Genomic DNA, 20,974 nt, shown 5'->3' with positions numbered 1-20,974 from the left:
AAAAAACAACAGTGTTACCCCTTGTGTTTTTTTTCATGACGACCAATCAAAAAGAAACAGTGTTACCCCTTATGGTTTTTTTCATGACGACCAAAGAAAAACGACAGTGTCACCCCTCATGTTTCATTTGATAAAAACAACAGTGTTACCCCTCATGTTTTTTTCATGACGACCGATAAAAAACAACAGTGTCATAGATCGCTACCTAGCAGAGAGTTGTAAGCACTTTCCACCCTTTTCAGTGGAGGAATTGGACTCCCCAAGCAATGTTATACTTAAAAGGAGCAAGTAAGTTACATATTAATTTAGTCTTTCGGCCTGTAGCATATAAACAAAATGAAGCAACTGTCCCATATTTCTAACTGCATTTGAAGTAGACATTGAGACTCATAAAAAATGGACGCTATAGGACAGTGATCATGATTTGTCTCAATATCAGAATAACAACAATGGGTCAAATAGCAATGGCTGGTGGAATGGCCATGAAGTAGGTCTGTATATGCAGTGTAAGCTTGTCCAGGCCCTGCAAGTCAGGATGTAGGCTATGAATCTGAATGAAAAGTAGGTAAATAGGTAGTGGCCATCCCCAAAATGCACCAGAATACAGGAAATCCAATCTATTAAATTAAAAAAATAATATGGTGGTGGGGGGGGGGGACCTCAGACCCCCTGTCTGTTACTGTGCCCCACCAACATGTTTGATCGCCAGCCGCCACTGAGAATGACCAATGGAAATAATTCTCTGCACAATTTGAATTGTGTTTAAATATGGTACAGTGGTCATTTGTTTAGCCAATTCATGTTAAACAATGAGGGTTTTGATTGACCCAAGGGGCCTTTGATCGAGCGTTTGTGTTTTTTTGTTATCATTGCTTTATTGGCCTAATCTGAGGAGAAATCTATGCCATAAACAGACATTTTATAGGCTTTTATTACACTGGTCTTCTCAATGCCGTGGAACGCTCCGTTCACTTGCAAGGGTAGCAGTCCGGTAACTTGTCAACCCCAGCGTCTTCGGTTGCTAAGCAGACTATTTCACTGCTGATCAACACTATGAATGCTGGTAACGAATAAATTGTAAAAAGACACACCATGTGAAGTTATTTGCCAAATAAGATTTGAAAAGCTTTGGAAGTTTATTTACAACACTATTTACCTGGTTTCGGAGTAGTACACTTTGAAATTTTAATACAGTTCAGCAAGAAAGGCGACGAAGAATAAGAAGGGGGCGTTCCAGTCTGCGTAAACGGGAACTCCCACCACACGAGAACGCCCATTTGTGTCTGCAGTGGGATGATATTGGAATGTTTAGCAGTCACTCCCACAAAAATGTAAAAAAAAATCCCCGGTCCACCACTCCAGCCTCTGTGGCGGGAATGCAAACAATAGGTCCCGCTCCCGCTCCTAACAAGTAGCCGAAGAAGAAGTTGAAGCGCCCGTAATTCGGTTCTAACCCCCAAATTCAGAGCCGAACAATATCCAAAACACTTCTATCACTCAGGTGATCAGCTGTTTTGTAGAATATGTCAACATACTATCGATTGGAAACGCAAAGATACGTGCGATGACCACTTGAAGTCCAAAATCCATATAAAAAACAATGAACGCCGTAGCCAGGGCACGCTCCTTCAAACCACAATTTGAGTTTATAAAAAAAGAGTTTATAAGCACTTTATTATTTATGTCATGTTGTCATGTTGTTTTTATTTGAAGCACTAAAAACAGTGCAATGTTGGGATGTTTTAATAAATGTAGTCTTCTATCTGATTAAATTGTAAGAATTGTATTCGTTCGCACTTATTTGACACCCGTTTTGATTTTGATTTTAAATTGCTTAAAGTGTAAAAACGGAATTCATGAAAATTAAAACGGAAAAAACGGAATTTGGAAAAAAATAAAACGGAATTTGGAAAAAAATAAAACAGATTTCATAGGGCCCTACAGCGCTCCAATCAGCAGGTCGTACCACTGCACCACCAAGACACTTACTGGAGATGGTCCGACTATTTATTTTATAACAACCTTAAATGTTTTTTATAAGTGCAATAAGCAGACAATTTGAAAAGGGTTTCATTGCATTTGTTATTTTATTAAACAGCAAGCACATCGAGTAGTAGTAGTAGTAGCCTTTAGAAAACTTTATAGGAGCATATTCTCCTTATTTGACATAAACAACGATTTGGTCTGACCTGGAGTAAAGTGCTACTGGTCTGGGAAGACCAGTAGTCTGGAAGTACATTGGAGACCAGTACTACCAGATCCGTGAATGGATTAAAACATAGAGCAATAGCTGTTGCAGTTTGAGTATCACAGGAGTTAGTAAGTGCTACATGAAGATGCATTGATTTATTCAATCAGCATAGTATTTTTGATTAAGTATATTTTCCTAAAGCTACATCAAATAGGCCTATGCATAGAGGCTCCATAAGGTATGAAACAAATCCTCTTCTCTACGTTCATGTCAACATATGGAAATAATGTGTTTCTCAATGCTAGTCCTTCTAACTAGTTGGTTAATGGTTACAACATAAATTATAGATGATGTCATCAACATGGCTTTGTAGAGCGGCCAAGAGGAGCCGATTGGTTTGGTAGCATTAGCTCGCTGTAGTGTTAGCCCACAGTAGCTTCCTCACAGTAGCGTTTGCTTGCTGCAACGGTATCTTACAGAAGGGTTAGTTCAAAGCTACTGAAAGTTGGCAGGAAGACTTGTTTCTACACGTTGTACATTCAGTCTCAGGGGGGATTGTCTTGGTTACAACAGCTGATTAGAACCATGGCTAGGCTAGCTCCAGGGCTAAGCTAGTGCCAGGGCTAAGCTAGCTCCATTGCTAGGTAGTTTATTAACAAACAACATTCAACATCAACAGAAGATTGTAATATTTGGGAAACAGAAATCAGTAGATTGTACTAGGTTTCCATGGTTACAGAGACCCGCCCGGCAACGCACGTGTTAGTACTAGCACACAATGTGTGAGTTCTAGTACACAATGTATCAGAAGTACTCCGTCGGCTACAACAGTTAACCTAAAACAGCCAGCATTCGATTGACTTTACTGGTTTGATTTTAAGTTCGCTCAGTGGAAGTTGATTGGTGGAGATTTATGTCAGTTTGATTTTAAACATTTTAAACATTTCATGTCTCGATTGTAACAGAGCAGAAACAGGTCACTAAATGATCATGTTTCCATCAGTGAATTCATCTCATGATCAAAGAGTAAAATGATTAAAGCCTTTCTCCAACTTGAGTCATCAACCTTCCAATGAGTCAGCTTTTTAATTATTTAAATGTATTTCCTTTCCACTCCTAGCCCCTTCTCCAGGCCGCTGTAATATATAAGAATTTATACTGCTTGGATAAAAGGTTAAATTAAAGAAATCAAATATATGTTTTAATTGATCCACAACAAAAACCCTAATGACCTGCTGGTATTTGGTAGAACGATTATATTAATTATATTCATACGAGTGATTATCTTGAGCTAAAATGTCTACATCTTAACTTTAACGCCTTAAATATAAAAACATCTAAGCTCTGATAGACGGAGAGCGCCGACAGACTCACAAACAAACAATCAATAATCAGTTCCACATTGAACATGCTACGTCATGTGACCTAGTGGTCGTCAGACCATCAGTCACCATGCCGACCGTCTCAATGGGGCCAGGCGCCGGGCCTGACGAGGGGAGGGGCTACACGGGAAAGGAGGGGTCTAGGGGAGAAGGGACGGGGCCTATATGGCGCCGGGTGGGATGTTGTCATCGAACACGGGCGTCTCCTCGATGCCGCGGGCGAACAGCCTGATGAGCTGCCGGTGCGCCCTGCGGAGAGAAAAGCCAATCATCACCGGCCTGCTGTCGCCACGCCAACCAACACGTCAGCCATCTCCACGCCAACACACACAGCCTCAGACAGACCAGGCTGCTGCTGCTCGGGATTGAGGTGTACGTTTACATTCAGGGCGTTAAGCAGACACTTTTATCAAAGGCGACTTACCAACACTAAGTATGCATAATCGAATAGAGACTATAAAGATGATCATATTGCCATGACTGTTGTTTCTCTTCCAATCCTTACCAGTACAGATACCGACTAAACATTTTACTGAATAGAATCAGATGATTTCTAGGTTTGTATGGCAGAGTAAGAAACCGAGAGTAGGTTTTAAGATGCTACAGTTATCCAAATAAAAGGGAGGCATGTCTCTACCAAGTCTAGAAGACTATTATAAGGCAGCACAATTACAATATTTAGTTTACTGGTGTATCAATGATTATGAAGCGAAATGGAAAGAACTAGAAATAAACCAACTTGATATCCCACTTCAATCCCTGCTAGGTGAAGTCTAAGACCATTTATTTCGAAAAAATAAGTTAATTTACAATGGTTCCTCCCAATATCTGGTTTAAAGAATGTAAGAATCTAAAATTGGAGCGAAAAGCACGAGTGCTGAGATGGGTAGAACAAGATGATGATTTTAAACCAGCACAGCTGGACACAACTGACCAGGAAGGCCATCACATCATACTGCGTAATTTCAACCAAAACAGGCTTAGAAAGCTTCCTACATTTTCAAGAATCCCACAATTTAGACAGACAGGATCTCTACAGATTAGGCATCATTTTGACAGAATCATTCAAATTGATGATGAAGCTGAATCGGATCTCATAATTTATTTTTTTTTGTAAGAAATTGGTGTCAAAATTATATTCCTGTTTACAAAATTCCAAAAAACATTCTACACTTTATATTAAAAATAATTGGGAGAAGGAAGCGAACATAACCTTAACAGAAGATGAACGTAACTATACAATGGGTGACGACGATCATATCTTTTGGAATTGCGCTGCAATCGAGCCCTACTGGTTAGACATAATGTCAGATATAAAATCTATTTTGGGGTTTTGAGATAAATTTTGATTTCGGCACTGTATATTTAGGTAATATACCAACTGAACTTAACAACCAAGATAAATATCTTCTCAAAATATTACTTGTAGCCGGTAAAAAAGCAATTACCAAAAAGTGGCTAAACAAGGAACCACCATCCAAGAGAGAGTGGTCAGCAATTGTAAAAGAAATATACGAGATGGAAAAACTTACATTCAGCCAGACTTAAAAAAAATAATTTAAGAAGTACTGGTTAAAATGGTCATCACATGAGTAAGACAAGTACCGGTATATGCCTATGATGTACGAGCACCATCACATGGAATGTACTGTTTTACTTTTATTTTTATTAATTTTTTATCCCCCCCTTTCTACTACTTCATCTGTGCCTGATCTTATTGTCTTTTTGTACTTACACTGGATTTCGAGGCATGCGTCTTGGATTAAAGGAATAAAGACTCAGCCACTTTGGTTCCCTTTGCTGGATTTACTTAATCCAGCAAAGGGAACTTCTCTAAGGACATTATCTGAATTGTGATGACATGCTGGTGATACTTTGTTTCTGTGCCCACCCCCTCTGAGGAATACTAGAAAAGTAACCCGTAACATGTGTTTTGACTGTAGATGTTAAGCTTTATTATGCCCTGCCTTCGGGGACCTATCAGTTTTATTCTGTTTCATTGTTTTTCAAATGTATGTGAAAACTGAAAAAAAATAAAATGAAAAAAAGGCGACTTACCTAAGTGCAAAGGGCTGAGCACTAACGATCACTAGGTTAACCCATTACCCGTACACAACACAGACAGCTAGGATAAGATGCTACACAACGCTAAGTACTATGAGCTAGGAGGAGGAGGAGGAGTGGAGCCAGTAGGAGGAGGAGGGGAAGGAGGAGGAGTGTGGTGTACCTGACTTGTATGTCGGCGTGGGGGAGGATTTCGCCGTCACAGTTCCAGCAGGAGGAGCAGGGGGGGGTCCGGCAGCAGGCCGGGTGCTCCCTGCAGAGCTGGCCCAAGATCCTCCTGGCCTGGCTGCCCGCCACCTCCTTCTGCTGCGCCTCCTTCTGCTGCGCCTCCTTCTGCTGCGCCTCCTTCTGCTGCACCTCCTTCTGCTGCGCCTCCTTCTGCTGCACCTCCTTCTGCTGCGCCTCCTTCTGCTCCTTCTCCTGCAGCAGCTCCTGGAGGTCCAGCTCCGAGTCGCTCTGGCAGAACCGCGGCGTGAAGCGGAACCTCCTCACGCGGTGCACCTCCACGAAGCCCAGGTCGAACTGGGAGGAGACCAGTAAGTCACCAGTAAGTCACCAGTAAGTCCAGTTAGTCACCAGTAAGTTACCAGTTAGTCACCTCCACAAAGCCGAGGAGGAGGTGCGGCATTTACCAGGTGGTCATCAGGTAGTTATGATGGTTAACAGCTAGTTACCTGGTCGTCCTTGCTGGTGTGCCTCAGCACGTAGTTATGGTAGTTAGTTGTGGTGGTGATGGTAGTTAGTTGTGGTGGTAACCTGGTCGTGCTGGTGTGCCTCAGCAGGCAGTTATGGTAGTTAGTTATGGTGGTGATGGTAGTTAGTTGTGGTGGTTACCTGGTAGTCCTTGCTGGTGTGCCTCAGCAGGTAGTGATGGTAGTTATGTTAGTTAGATGAAGTGAGTTATGGTAGTTGGTTGTGTTAGTTACCTGGTCGTCCTTGCTGGTGTGCCTCAGCAGGTAGTGATGGTAGTTAGTTGTGGTGGTTACGGTAGTTGGTTGTGTTAGTTACCTGGTCGTCCTTGCTGGTGTGCCTCAGCAGGTAGTGATGGTAGTTAGTTGTGGTGGTTACGGTAGTTGGTTGTGTTAGTTACCTGGTCGTCCTTGCTGGTGTGCCTCAGCAGGTGCCGGAGGAAGGCGAGGCGCGAGGCCTTGCGGACCAGGATGAGGTCGGTGGTCCCGTCGGCCAGGTGGGCGGCGGGCGACAGGCCCTGGGGGCTGCGGGGGCACGCGCAACTCATGCTCACCGCGTTGATGGCCAGGAACTTCCCCCGCACGCTGCGCCAGGCCAGCCCTGGGTCAGGGTAAGAGGTCAGTACAGAGGTCAGTACAACTTTTCAAAAGTAGAGCAATCGGGTTCAGGATATAAATGTTAATCAGAAGGTAAGCTAGGTTAGCTGCAGACCCGCCCATCAAATCAACCAATCAGCAGCCCGCAACATCAGTAGGACGGCCCCTTGGGTCGGCCTTTGATATGATGGACAGATACATAACGTCCTCATGGTGCAGACTCCAGGGTGTGTGGTGGAGGCCGTACAGACCTAATGGCTCTGAGGTGAGTGGGTGAGAGAGTGAGTGAATGAGTGAGTGAGCGTACCTTCATGGCTCTCCTCCATCTTGAGTTTCTCCTCCTTCTCCTCCTCAAGCAGTCTGTTGTACTGACACACCACACAGCTAACACACACACACACACACACACACACACACACACACACACACACACACACACACACACACACACACACACACACACACACACACACACACACACACACACACACACACACACACACACACGTTAAGTGTGTGTTGTTAAGCAGTAACTCTATGTGTTGTTGGTCTATCTGTTGTAGTTCTATGGGCTGTAGTTCAATTGTATGTAGTTATAGGGTCCGTAGTTTTATGCGTTGCAATTTTATGTGTTGTAGTTCTGTGGTCTGTAGTTCTGTGGTCTGTAGTTCTATGTGCTGTAGGTCTATGTGCTGTAGGTCTAGGGTCCCTGGGGATCCTCACCCGGTCCGGCAGGGGGCCCGGTCCCTGGGGGTCCCCAGGACGTCGCTGGCCGGCAGGTAGGAGACGGTCCCCTCATAGTACCGATGGCTCAGGAACTTCTTCACACCTGACCGCCCACAATACCAGTTCAGCATAACCAGTACAACATAACCTTAACCAGTACAACATATCCTTAACATGTACAACATAACCATAACCAGCATACCAGTTCAACATAACCAGTACAACATAAACTTAACCAGTATCAGTAAACCAGTGCCAGATAAACACCTCACTCCTCATTCCCTCACTCCTCACCCCCTCACTCCTCATTCCCTCACCCCCTCACTCCTCATTCCCTCACTCCTCACCCCTCACCCCCTCACTCCTCACCCCCTCACTCCTCATTCCCTCACTCCTCACCCCCTCCGTCCTCAACCCCTCACGCCTCATTCCCTCACACCTCACCACCTCACTCCTCTCCCCCTCACCCCCTCACTCATTCCCTCACTCCCTCACTCATTCCCTCACACCTCACCACCTCACTCCCTCACTCCTCTCCCCCTCACACCTCACACCTCACCCCCTCACTCATTCCCTCACCCCCTCACTCATTCCCTCACACCTCACCACCTCACTCCCTCACTCCTCTCCCCCTCACACCTCACACCTCACCCCCTCACTCATTCCCTCACTCCCTCACTCATTCCCTCACTCCTCTCCCCCTCACGCCTCATCCCCTCACTCATTCCCTCACCCCCTCACTCATTCCCTCACCCCCTCACTCATTCCCTCACCCCCTCACTCATTCCCTCACTCCCTCACTCATTCCCTCACTCCCTCACTCATTCCCTCACTCCCTCACTCATTCCCTCACTCCTCTCCCCCTCACGCCTCATCCCCTCACTCCTCACCTGAGACGTCGTATCTCGCCGGGCCCATCCACCTCCTCTTCTCGCTGTCCGATAGCACGTCGCCATAGAAACCGTAGCCTAGCAACGAGACCGAGTAGCGCAGGAAGGCGTCGCCGTGATGTACGGAACACACGTCCATGGGCTGGCAGTCGCCTAGCAACACCAATACACACCGTTACCCTATAGGAAATGGGGGTTCATGTTTCTGTGTGCGTGTGTGATTGTGTGTGTGTGTACATGCGCGTGTGTGTGTGTACATGCGCGCGTGTGTGTGTGTGTGTACATGCGTGTGTGTGTGTGTGTGTGTACATGCGTGTGTGTGCGTGTGTGTGTGTGTACATGCGTGTGTGTACATGCGTGTGTGTGTGTGTGTACGTGTGTGTGTGCATGCGTGTGTGTGTACATGCGTGTGTGTGTGTGTGTGTGTGTGTGTGTACATGCGTGTGTGTATGCGTGTGTGTACATGCGTGTGTGTGTGTACATGCGTGTGTGTGTGTACGTGCGTGTGTGTGTGTGTGTACGTGTGTGTGTGTACGTGTGTGTGTGTGTGTGTGTGTGTGTGTGTGTGTGTGTGTGTGTGTGTGTGTGTGTGTGTGTGTGTGTGTGTGTGTGTGTGTGTGTGTGTGTGTGTGTGTGTGTGTGTGTGTGTGTGTGTGTGTGGGCCTGCTGACTCACCCACGATGATGTGCAGAGAAGAGGTCACGGGGTCATTGGCCCCAACAGTGGCGAAGCAGATACAGTCTGTAGAGCCTGCAACACACGGGTACATCCATCACATCCAGCTCTACACAGACACACGGGTACATCCATCAACTATAGCTCTATACAGACACACGGATACATCTATCAACTATAGCTCTACGCAGACACACGGGTACATCTATCAACTATAGCTCTATACAGACACACGGGTACATCTATCAACTATAGCTCTACGCAGACACACGGGTACATCCATCAACTATAGCTCTATACAGACACACGGGTACATCTATCAACTATAGCTCTACGCAGACACACGGGTACATCCATCAACTATAGCTCTATACAGACACACGGATACATCTATCAACTATAGCTCTACGCAGACACACGGGTGCATCTATCAACTATAGCTCTACACAGACACACGGGTACATCCATCACATCCAGCTCTACAGACACACGGGTACATCTATCAACTATAGCTCTTTACAGGCACACGGGTGCATCTATCAACTATAGCTCTATACAGACACACGGGTGCATCTATCAACTATAGCTCTTTTACAGACCCACGGGTACATTTATCACATATAGCTCTATAAAGACTGACGGGTACATCTATCACATCCAGCTCTACACAGACACATGGGTACAGCTATCACATCCAGCTCTACACAGACACATGGGTACATCTATCACATATAGCTCTATACAGACAGACGGGAAGATCAATCAAATATAGCTCTATACAGACAGATCTATCACATAAAGCTCTATACATACAGACGGGTACATCCATCACATACAGCTCTATAGTATAGAGCCTTATAGAGACAGACAGACAGACAGACATATTTAACAATTATTCGACGAAGGCGAAGTGAATAGTGGGGAATAGCCTACACAATAGGGCTATTCCCCACTATTCACGGAGCCATTTAGTATGTACTACACGTAAACACTCCAAAAATAAACAAGATAGACCTTTTTGCCTGGATTTATTTGTTTTTATTAGCGGTTTGTTTGTTTTTTATTAGCGTGATGAGACGACCGTCACGATATCCCGAGTTTGAGATCTCAATCATGGGATATTGCCCGAGAAAGCGAACCAAACAAATGGCGCCGTCTTAGGAGGTTCAGATGAGGCATATACTAAGTACATATACAATACTTGTGCTGTCAGTTAAGCGCATTATTAACGGCGTTAACGCAAACCAATTTTAACGGCGTTAAAACAAAGAAGCAGTAGCCTGACTGCTATGTTCAAGGCAGTATGTTTGTATGTTCATCGTTTAATTGCACTATAGGCCGAGTCCAAGGGTGCACTCACACCAGGCCATGTGGCCGTTAGCCGTTTCACACCTAACCGTGCTCAACTGGCTCCATTGTTCTCTGGCCTGCACTCACACTAGGCCATCTGGCCGTGGCCGTTAGCCGTTAGCCGTTTCACACCTAACCGTGCTCAACTGGCTCCATTGTTCTCTGGCCTGCACTCACACTAGGCCATCTGGCCGTGGCCGTTGGCCGTCGCAACTGTGGCCTGCCCACGGTAGGCTCTTGTACACACGTCATCAGGTCGTAACACGTCATCCCCTGCATGGATCATAATAAAGTCTGCCGCCAGTCAGAGTTTTAACAACAATGGACAACAACACAGAGAACACAGTGCGCACTTTGCAGAGTCTGTTGCTTATTTGGAGACGTTCTCAGATAGAGCCCACTCTCACTGCTGGTTTTTTCGAGTACGCAAACAAGCGTTAACATCGCTTGACGCCATGTTTACCGTTTAATGGGAAAGAAGGCTTGTCGCCTTTATTATGTCCATGGTCGTCGCATGGACTATGCGTCATCCAGCTCAGGTTGCGTAGCCGTGCGTGTGCGCGTGTCGGCTCATTAGCATCTGTACCGTGGTGGCCCGTACCGTAGCAGCACACCTCTCCCAAGTGGCCAAGTTGGCCTGGCCTGGCCAGACTGGCCACACTCACACTGGCAGATTTGAGCACGGTAAGGTGTGAAAACGGCCACGGCCACGGCCAGATGGCCTAGTGTGGGTGCACCCCTAGTGTACCTAACAAAGAAGCAGTAGCCTGACTGCTATGTTCAAGGCAGTATATTCGTATGTTCATCGTTTAATTGCACAATAGGCCGAGTCCTAGTTTACCTTTGCACTTTGTAATTTTATTTGGTATCGTCCTGTTTTGATCAGTATAAGCCAATGTTGTTATCAATAAAAAAACATTTGCACAAGGCAAGCCGATGCACTTCTCCATGTTGATAAGAGCATTAAAATGAGAAAAATGAATGGGACAATGAAATCAAGGGATATTTAGCATAGAAAAAGATTTGCAGTTAATTATGGCATTAATGCGATTAATCGCGATTAAATATTTTAATCGCTTGACAGCACTAATATATACACATAACTAAGATCAGTTGTTACCGGTGTGGACCTGGGTGGCCTAGACCAGGTCTAGATGTGCACCTGGGTGGTCTAGACCACCTGGTGGGTCCAGGGGTGCTCACCTGCGGGGATGATCCCGATGCGCAGGCCAGTCTGGGCCAGGTTCTGGTCCGGGTGGTGGTGGTCCCGGCCCTGGTCCCTCTGGGTCCGCAGCACCAGGCCGTGCATCACCTCGCTGAACATCCCGTCACCCCCCACACACACCACCCTGGGGTCAGAGCTCAGAGGTCAACACACACACCACCCTGGGGTCAGAGGTCAACACACACATCACCCTGGGGTCAGAGGTCAACACGCACACAGACGCGCACTTGCATGCCCACACACACACATCCACACCCACACACACACAAGTATCCACTCGCCCGTCGTAGTTCTGTAGCTCCGCCTCGGTCCGCAGGTGATCTCTGGCGTGATTGGCGTGTTGCGTAACTATGGAAACGGGGGGGAAAAATTAGAACTTCCCGCTGGACTTCGTCTCTTTGAAGGAATGGACCAGTCCGGTGGTCGGGGAGCGGGGCTTACCGATGACACTGGTGGAGATATTGGCTCTGGAGAAGAGCGGCGCCACCTTGTGGCGGTAGATCCTCTCACCCTGCCGCTTACCGCTCAGCGGGTTGATGTAGACCAGCAGCCGCCGCGGGCGCTGGGCTGGGGGGAGACGTCAGCCACACACTGGTACACACTGGTACACACCACACACTGGTACACACTGGTACACACTGGTACACACAACACACTGGTACACACTGGTACACACCACACACTGGTACACACTGGTATACACTACACTCTACACACTGGTACACACTACACACTGGTACACACTGGTACACACCACACACTGGTACACACTACACTACACACTGGTACACACTGGTACACACTACACACTGGTACACACCACATACTGGTACACACCACACACTGGTACACACTGGTATACACTACACACTGGTACACACTACACTCTACACACTGGTACACACTACACTACACGCTGGTACACACTACACTACACACTGGTACACACTACACTCTACACACTAATACTACACTCTACACACTGGTACACACTGGTACACACTACACTACACACACTACACTACACACTGGTACACACTACACTACACTACACACTGGTACACACTACACTACACACTGGTACACAGTACACTACACTACACACTGGTACACACTACACTACACACTGGTACACACTACACTCTACACACTGGGTTAGCTTTACATTAGCAACGCTGTTTTAAACGATGACATCACAACACAGCTCCGTGGAGTGAACCTGAACATGAGAGGGGGGTCAGGGGTCAGGGGTCGGGGGTCGGAGGTCGTACCCAGGGCGGAGAGCTGCTCCGTGAGCGTGCGGACCCACCGGCCACACAGCGCCGCGTCCGCACAGAGGAAGGTGACGTCTCTGAGCCGCCAGGCCGCCCGGCGCGCCCGCTGCACGTAGCTCACTGAGGACACACAGGAGTACTAAGGCTTTATCGGTATAGTAGGATATTGTGTATACTGGAGCAGAGTACTAGGACACATCAGTACTGAGTACTTTATACCTGTATACTAGTGAACTACGTATACTGGAGTACTACACACTGGAGTATACAGCCCCTCCCGCTACCCGTCTGTCTCTCTACTCATATCTCTCTCTCTCTCTCTCTCTCTCTCTCTCTCTCTCTCTCTCTCTCTCTCTCTCTCTCTCTCTCTCTCTCTCTCTCTCTCTCTCTCTCTCTCTCTCTCTCTCTCTCTCTCTCTCTCTCTCTCTCTCTCTCTCTCTCTCTCTCTCTCTCTCTCTCTCTCTCTCACCCAGTCTCTCTCTCTCTCTCTCACCCAGTCTCTCCCTCTACCCGTCTCCCTACTTACCCATCTCTCTCGCTACCCGTCTGTCCCCCTATCCGTCTGTCCCTCTTCCCGTCTGTCCCTCTACCCGTCTGTCTCTCTTCCCGTCTGTCTCTCTTCTCGTCTGTCTCTCTTCCCGTCCGTCTCTCTACCCGTCTCCGTACCGGTGAAGGCGTGGGGTGAGTCCTCATCATCTCTCTGGGGTATCTTCTGCCAGCGCCTGGAGCTCCTCGCTCCACTGGTACACCTACTGGTACACATACTGGTACCAGTGGTGCTGTTCCGACTGGGGCTGCTGTCACTGCTGGTCGTGGTGCTGCACATACTGGTGCAGGAGCATGGGGAGATACTGGTGCTGCTGGCCACCTCCAGCTCCCGCACCGAGATCACCTCCGACACAGGTACAGTGTGGCCTACACACACACACACACACACACACACACACACACACACACACACACACACACACACACACACACACACACACACACACACACACACACACACACACACACACACACACACACAGGAGGAACATAAAGTACTGTTCTGATCTGAGTGTCGAGGACGTTAGCTTAGGCCTAGGGCCAGCAAGGCGGTTCTCGTGTCAAAAACTCACTTTGTCCTTGTTTTATGTTACTGTACTCTACCCCACCTGCAGGTGGTGTGTTGTTCTACAGAGAGGAGGGCGGAGGCAGGCCTAACCCCCTGGGGTTCTGACACCTGACACCCTGACCTACATGTGTTACTGCGGAAAGTAACTAAGCAGTGTTCCCTAGCATGGATACGAGCCTCAGCTCTCCAGCTAGAAAGACAGGATGGTTTCCTAGCACAGCCTTAGCTCTCCAGCTAGAAGGTCAGGGTGGGTTCTTCAGGGAAACACCATCAGAAGCCTCTTCATAGACGCAAAATTAACATTTTACCCCAAATAAATACTTTTTTAATAGCAATGTTTATTACTACAGATATGACCGTCTGTGTGCCCCAAACGAGGAAGGAAGTAGGGGTCAATCCTAGCCTAGGAAGTAAGACAGTAGGGGGCATACCTAGCCTAGGAAGATAGGAAGTAATCGGAATGAAGAATGTTCCACAAAGTGAAAACATAAATGTTAAAAGCATTCTTAAATAAGGTAGAGTCATAGAGGAAGTAGGAGTTGCTGATATGTTGTTTCACCTTCTTCTGACAGATGCACTTATAGTAAATCGCTTTGGATTAAAACGTCTGATAAATGCCCTCAATGCAAAATTTCATAGAGGACATCATATAAATAACTTACTATATTAATTCATATATTTAAATAGGTCGAGAGGATTGCATTTGGCAGTTGATTTAATCTCTTTCAGGGAAAGTCGAAGTCATCACATGACCAATATGTTAAACCCATACCCACTGGTTAGTGTGAACTGGAACCAATATGCATCACATGATGACCAGTATGTAAAACCAATACACACTGGTTAGTGAGTAATGGAACCTATGGGCATCAAGTGACTGGGCTCTTCAAGGTCGTTCTGAACAACCAGTAGCCCAAACACACGCAGCTCATACAACACGAGAGGAACATCAACACGTCAACAAGTCAACTTATTTTAGCGTCCGTTTCAGAGTCATGTTGTGGGACAACAACAGACGTGGCGCATGCGCAGACAGAAGTAGCGGATCAACAATAGAAAGGGCTCACAACGAACTTGTGCCAGCTTACGGAACGCGGCCCGGGGGACTCACCGAGTCTGGAGGGCAGGTGGGCTCTGGTCCAGGTGAGCACTCCGGGGTGCAGAGACACCTCGTACACGCTGCGTTTCAGCAGCAGCTGCGAGGACAGGAGCCCGGCGGGTCTCTGATCATCCTCCTTCTTCTTATCCTCCTTATCCTCCTTCTCCATCCCTCCGTCTTCTGTCGCCCTGGAGAGCAGGAGGCTATCTCTTCATCGGCATCTCCTAGAAGCTTATCGCGTTTTCCTCGGGGTAATAAAACAAGAAAGCACGGCCGCTTGGTTTCCGTCTCCAGGTGGATAGCGGTTCAGGCAGCACGTGTGACGTCAGCGCGCCGAAGAGTCTTAATCCGCGCGTCATCACGTATTATAATGAGGCTACGATGTGACGCTTTATGTGTAAACAAATGGTAATTTTACCGCCGAGCGGATCTTCATGTGAATTGCAAATCAGAACGTTTTAATGCTAAAATAATTAAATAGTCGACGGTCAAAGTTTAAAGGGCGGGCATTATTGGCACGAAGCTGAAGTTAGAGCTGTTAGCAGCTAGTGTTGATGTGTGACCAGAAAACAAGTATTTTTTCGAACATAGTTAAAACTGGTTTTCACTGGTACTGTGATATTTGTGTTGATCAAAATAAATGTATTTTTCATTTGTAATCTATTGTTATTCCACATTGGGTTCAGTCTTGCCAGTGGCCAGAATGTTTTTTCCCCCACTCACGATCTTTTAATGTCTGTACGGTCCGTTTCAGGCAACCGTTCAAGGTTGCAGATGCAAAAGGAAAATGTATCCGTTGTACAAATGTGATAGAAAAACCTGTTCGTTGATGCGTGTTTAAATGTTAATGAGCTGGATTTGAAACTGCCCATTAGAATGACTTGGGGGCCATGCTCCAAACCGCATAAACCGATAGTTGACATCCTGTTTAAGATATAACGGGCGTGTTTTGGGGGCCCCAAGGTGATTTAACCCTTGATAAGCTGGCTTGAAAGAGGCCGTACATTGGAGATCGGTTGAGTGGGAAAACCTAGTGGGGGGCCAGACATACTGGGGGATACTACATGAGGGGGTCAATACCTGTGAACATTGGGGCCTAAAGTGAATACATCCTCCAAATCATGCTGTGAACGAGACACGAGTATCCAATTCATTGTCCCAGTCGGCCCAGAATGAATCATATGGCGTATTGCAAGAGTCGAGAATAGTTTTTGATCTTTAAACATGTCATACGGAACCAGAGATGACCAGTTTGTACGTTTAAAAAAATGTACTCGCTTTCTGGTCTCACATCACTAGCGGCTAATCGAGTCAACTTCAGCTTAGTTTTTTGGCGGCAAAAAATGCTTCATTTAGCACAAGAAAAATACAAAAATCTGATTGTAAATACAATTGTTTAAGACTTACAAAATGGTCGACAGTGAAAAATAAGACCTAACAAACCATTTCCAAATCAGGTAATAGAAAGACTCCTTTACCCATCTGAAGGACATGCCCAGGCATGACAAAAATACCCATTGTGTGATAAGATGTGTATAAAAAGGTAAGACGAGTCAGACATGTATGAACACTATGGTGACAAATGAGAGTATCATCGTTTAAAAAAAAAAATAGTTGGACTGAACAAGTGGGATAAAAAGTACTTTTGAATATTGTCATATAAAGCAGAGGCCAAGTGTACGCAAAAATAAATGAACCAGAGTAGATTTTAGATGCAATATTTATTTGAGTCACTGCGATACAAGGCTTCACTTGAGGGGCCGCTGGTCCACGCCAATTGGCCCAACCGCCTTCTCCGACTCCCACTGTTGGCCTAAAGAAACAAAACAAATGTCATTAAACCACCTCCATTCTTAACCAGGTCCAGCACCCCAATGGTCAAGTCTAATTCAGTTCCAGCACCCCAATGGTCTAGTAGTCTATTCAGTTCCAACACCCCAATGGTCCAGTCTAAACCAGTTCCAGCAACCCAAATGGTCCAGCGTAGGCCAGCAGCCCCCCCTGTTGGTGGTCTACGTACCCAGGGGTTGAGCCATCGCTCCTCCAGAACCACAGGATGTCTCACAACAGGAGCATTGGTTGTGGAATCCACCGGCTTCCCTCCAGCTGGGATCACGAGGAACCAATCAGAATCAGCAATGCGTTAGTGCTACACAAAAAAAACACCCGCTCTTCCCTACATCAAATACCAATATTCCACATCCCTCACTGAGAGGAGTGATAGCCTCCTGTAGTCCGGTATAAAGACCCTCTGGTCCAGCACTAGGTCAATCTCTCAAGTACTGGGATAGGGATTCAACCTCTAGTCCAACCCAAGGTCCCGTCTCAAACACCATACGAGGTTGTGAGGCGCGCAGACCTACCCGTCAGAGAAGGAGCACGCTTTGCTGGTGGCGCTGACTGGCTCGGCCGCCGTGGTGGCCCTCAGGCTGCAGGTGATGTAGATCTGAGGAACACGGCGACCTCGTTAACAAGGACGTCTCGTCAAGAGGAGCTCCATGGACTCCAGGCCGTGCCACACGGAGCCCAGACCCTTCTGGTGTGGAGCAGACTCACCACTCCGCTGGACTCCTGCTGGAAGCGGAAGGCCTCCAGTTGGATCCTCAGCTTGTCGTCCTGACGACGAGGCAGGATGTGGGAGCTGGAGCCGGTCAGCACGCCGTCCATCAGACACCTTTACACAGAACCCCTGGTCATGAGACTACCGACTAAACATCCAACTTATACAAATGCCGAACCTCAGAAGCAAAACCAAGTGTGGGATTTTCTCCCTCATATTGTGAAACTAAACTTGGTAAATGCATTTATCTAGCACTTTTCTAACCAGTGGCCACTCGACGTGCTGTAAGATATTGACTCACATTCACACAATGACGGCGGAGTCAACTATGCAAGGCGACATCCAGCTCGTCGGGAGCAGGTAGGGTTAAGTGCCTTGCTCAGGGACACAGCGTCACCCAAATTAGCAACCTTCCAGTGACCAGCCAACCCGGGCTACCTCCTGAGCCACATGCCGCCCCTTGAGTCAACCAGAAGCCGTTCGCCCCCCGCCCCCTGCGGTGCTCCAATGGCCTCACCCAAAGTTATCCAGGAAGGCGTATCTTGGGACCGTGTTGGTGTTGGGGATCAGCGTTGCCACGCAGTGGTCGACGAACACGCGCAGTGGCACGTGATGGAACTGAGCCACTGACGCCTCGATGTTGAGCTGGTCTCCCAGGAAGTACTGCGCGGTCGGCCGCTCGAACTGCCAGTCGTCTGCAAACAGGAAGAGAGGAGCACCGTTGAAGCACCGTCCAAAGGACAGTAGAGTCAGTCCCACCAGAGACCTGACGCTACAGCGGACCAGCTGTACAGCGAGAGGGCAAGTCACGTCAGGTAACTTAAGACCCAGACGCCCATGACTCTTAAGAGTCAAAGATGACATGCGTTTACTCAGGTCCTTTATCAGAGCCAACATACCGGTCATGAGTTTCAGAGAGAAGTGCAGGCTCTCCTCAGAGGCCTCCGCAGCAATGAAGGGCACCCAGGTGGGCTTCATGGGCGAGCTGCTCACGTCCTGATTCCTGGAAACACAAACTAGTCCTGGTCACACACACACACAAACCAGTCCTGGTAACACGGGGACACAAACGTGATCTGATCCAACACAAACGAGTCCTGATCACTCAAACAAGTCTTGACTCCTGAAGAACAAGCCAAAACGTATCCGTCCTCATAGCGGTATTAGAGCAGATTAGAGAGAAAGGCCCCTCGGGGGAGGGCTTGCCTGGGGTCAGGGCCGGATCTACCATTAGGGCCCACGGCACTGTGCCCAGGGGCCCCAACCATTCCCAGCCAGTGGGGGGGCACCACACGAAAGAAACTTTTTTTTTTTTTTATGAATGTTTGTACTCTTAAAATAGTTAGTCCTTCAGACATTTGTGCCCAGGGGCCTATGATTTGTTAATCCGGCCCTGCCTGGGGTAGTGGCACTCGATGGAGATGGAGGCGTCCTGCGTGCGGACGATGGGGCTCCCTCCCACGGCGCTGGGCGTGTAGAGGAGGGTGAACTGGTAGATGAAGGCGTCCTCCGTCATCTGAAACCAAACAGGAAAATAGAATCCTTCAAATACCCAACCAACCGGAACATGGATGCTCAGGATAGAGAACAAAATCTAAAACATAACTTAAGCCTCAAAGCTACAGTCGCCTTAGACTTAGATCTCCCAAGTTCTTCCATTAGTACTAGTAAATGCACTGCATTTATATATGCATCTTTCTTTTCTAACCAGAGGCCACTCAAACCACTGTACAATATGACCCAACATTCAAACACCGGGGACGGTGTCAGCCATGCAAGACGACAGCCAGCTCGTCGTGAGCAGTCAGGGTGAGTCGTCTTGCTCAGGGACACGTCGACACTATGAGGAGCCGGGGATCAATCTAGCAGCCTTCCCTGTAGCTACAGTTCTAGCTACACGAGCCAAAGACCACAATGCGGGTCTAGATCCAGTTCCTAGCCCCGAGACTCAAACTAGCCTGTGAAGATACTTGCCCTCAGCTGGCTGCCGCAGCTGTGGAGCGGGTACTTGAAGACGAGGACCTGGGCATCCAGCAGCTCCTCACTGGGGGGGCAGTTTCCCAGCAGGATGTCCGAGCCCAGGATGAGCTGGCCGATGCCCATCAGGTCCTTCTGGACCAGCACCTGCACCACCTGCTCTCCACACTCCACCCGCACGGTCTCTGGCACCGCCGGCTGACGGAGGGTGAACTCCGGGGCCAGGTTCCTCTGCTCCACCGGCGGCTCGGGGTACCGCCAGGTCAGCTCCGGACGCTGCTCAACGGCCAGCTTCTGCTGGAACTGCTGCTGGTCATTCTGGAGGGCAGGCTGGACTCTCAGGTCTACAGGTGAGATGTACGGAAGGTGGGACTCCTGGGGCCACTGGGCCCCTGAAGCCAGCCAGCTGCCGGCAAGGAAAAGGAGTAGAGTTGCAAACTTCATTTTGGGAATGGTAACAGCACTGTCAGATACACACGTGGACTTGGACCTTGGACTGCCGAGTCTCTCTGCAAACACTGAGCCCCGCTGAAGCCTCCCTTGTAGGCCCGGCCGCTAACGAGCCTAACAAGCTGCAGCCCCGCCCTGAACGCATGCTCCTGTCAGCTGCTGAGTGACAGGTGCCCATCAACACCATGTTCTGAGTTCAGTTGGATGTCATCTTTTCGTTTTTCATTTGTTTACGTGTTTATTTAGAGCAGTTTTACATTATTCCCGTTCGACATGAAGTCCGAAGAATAGCCCATTAATATTTATTAATATATTAATATTTCCGCATATTTTAGCCCCTCTTATCTTAACCTGTCGGTCTGTCCATTCAACCCTCGATCTATCACTTGATAGATCAATATTCATCCATCAGTTCATGTTGATCACAGAGCATGAGTCTGCCAATTAGAAGTTCAGCAAACTAAGGAGCAATCAAAACTGTTGGAGTAATAAGACTTTTTGTCTGTTTGTCATTCCAATAGCAGAGCAGCAGCCCTGGCCGTTCTCGCCTCAACAGCTTTCTTGTTCTGCTTCAGATACATAATGTGTCTCTTTGGTGCGTAGCTGTTTGTGTTTTCCATTTGCATTAATGATGCCCACTTCGTAAAATAATCACCCCTCTGCAGATCAGGCACCACCAGGTGTGTTTGAGAAAGGCAGAGACTGTAA

The 20,974-nt window shown here is 47.7% G+C and overlaps 2 protein-coding genes across 2 annotated transcripts; both read right to left on the bottom strand.

The window, feature by feature from the left end:
* Positions 1-2,068: 2,068 nt before the first annotated feature.
* LOC132464999 (ceramide kinase-like) lies at positions 2,069-15,638 on the bottom strand. Its single transcript, XM_060061655.1, has 13 exons — positions 15,292-15,638; positions 13,730-13,978; positions 13,061-13,183; positions 12,231-12,356; positions 12,071-12,137; positions 11,768-11,913; positions 9,215-9,289; positions 8,540-8,692; positions 7,647-7,752; positions 7,231-7,307; positions 6,728-6,927; positions 5,801-6,159; positions 2,069-3,822 (listed from the first exon to the last, which is right to left on the bottom strand). Exons 1-13 carry the CDS (start codon positions 15,446-15,448, stop codon positions 3,735-3,737), a joined length of 1,926 nt encoding a protein of 641 aa, XP_059917638.1. The 5' UTR covers positions 15,449-15,638; the 3' UTR covers positions 2,069-3,734.
* Positions 15,639-16,981: 1,343 nt separating this feature from the next.
* LOC132465022 (zona pellucida sperm-binding protein 3-like) lies at positions 16,982-20,334 on the bottom strand. The gene is made up of 8 exons (XM_060061692.1): positions 19,814-20,334; positions 19,237-19,355; positions 18,739-18,842; positions 18,357-18,534; positions 17,836-17,953; positions 17,643-17,725; positions 17,300-17,385; positions 16,982-17,092 (listed from the first exon to the last, which is right to left on the bottom strand). The coding sequence occupies exons 1-8, from the start codon at positions 20,258-20,260 to the stop codon at positions 17,028-17,030; spliced, it is 1,200 nt and encodes a 399-aa protein (XP_059917675.1). The 5' UTR covers positions 20,261-20,334; the 3' UTR covers positions 16,982-17,027.
* Positions 20,335-20,974: the final 640 nt, after the last annotated feature.

Source organism: Gadus macrocephalus, chromosome 9 (genome assembly GCF_031168955.1).
Source record: "Gadus macrocephalus chromosome 9, ASM3116895v1".
Taxonomy (NCBI): Eukaryota; Metazoa; Chordata; class Actinopteri; order Gadiformes; family Gadidae; genus Gadus; species Gadus macrocephalus.
The sequence above is the reverse complement of the archived record's forward strand: the minus strand, read 5'-3'. Positions and strand labels throughout refer to the sequence as shown.

Coding starts and splice junctions, on each gene's coding strand:
- LOC132465022 (XM_060061692.1), bottom strand. CDS start 20,260: ATGAAGTTTGCAACTCTACTCCTTTTCCTTGCCGGCAGCTGGCTGGCT. Junction 18,535..18,738: donor CTCTCTGAAACTCATGACCG/GTATGTTGGCTC, acceptor TCCTGTTTGCAG/ACGACTGGCAGTTCGAGCGG. Junction 17,093..17,299: donor AGCGATGGCTCAACCCCTGG/GTACGTAGACCA, acceptor TTGTTTCTTTAG/GCCAACAGTGGGAGTCGGAG.
- LOC132464999 (XM_060061655.1), bottom strand. CDS start 15,448: ATGGAGAAGGAGGATAAGGAGGATAAGAAGAAGGAGGATGATCAGAGA. Junction 7,308..7,646: donor CGGGCCCCCTGCCGGACCGG/GTGAGGATCCCC, acceptor TGTGTGTGTTAG/CTGTGTGGTGTGTCAGTACA. Junction 6,160..6,727: donor ACACCAGCAAGGACGACCAG/GTAACTAACACA, acceptor GTCTCCTCCCAG/TTCGACCTGGGCTTCGTGGA.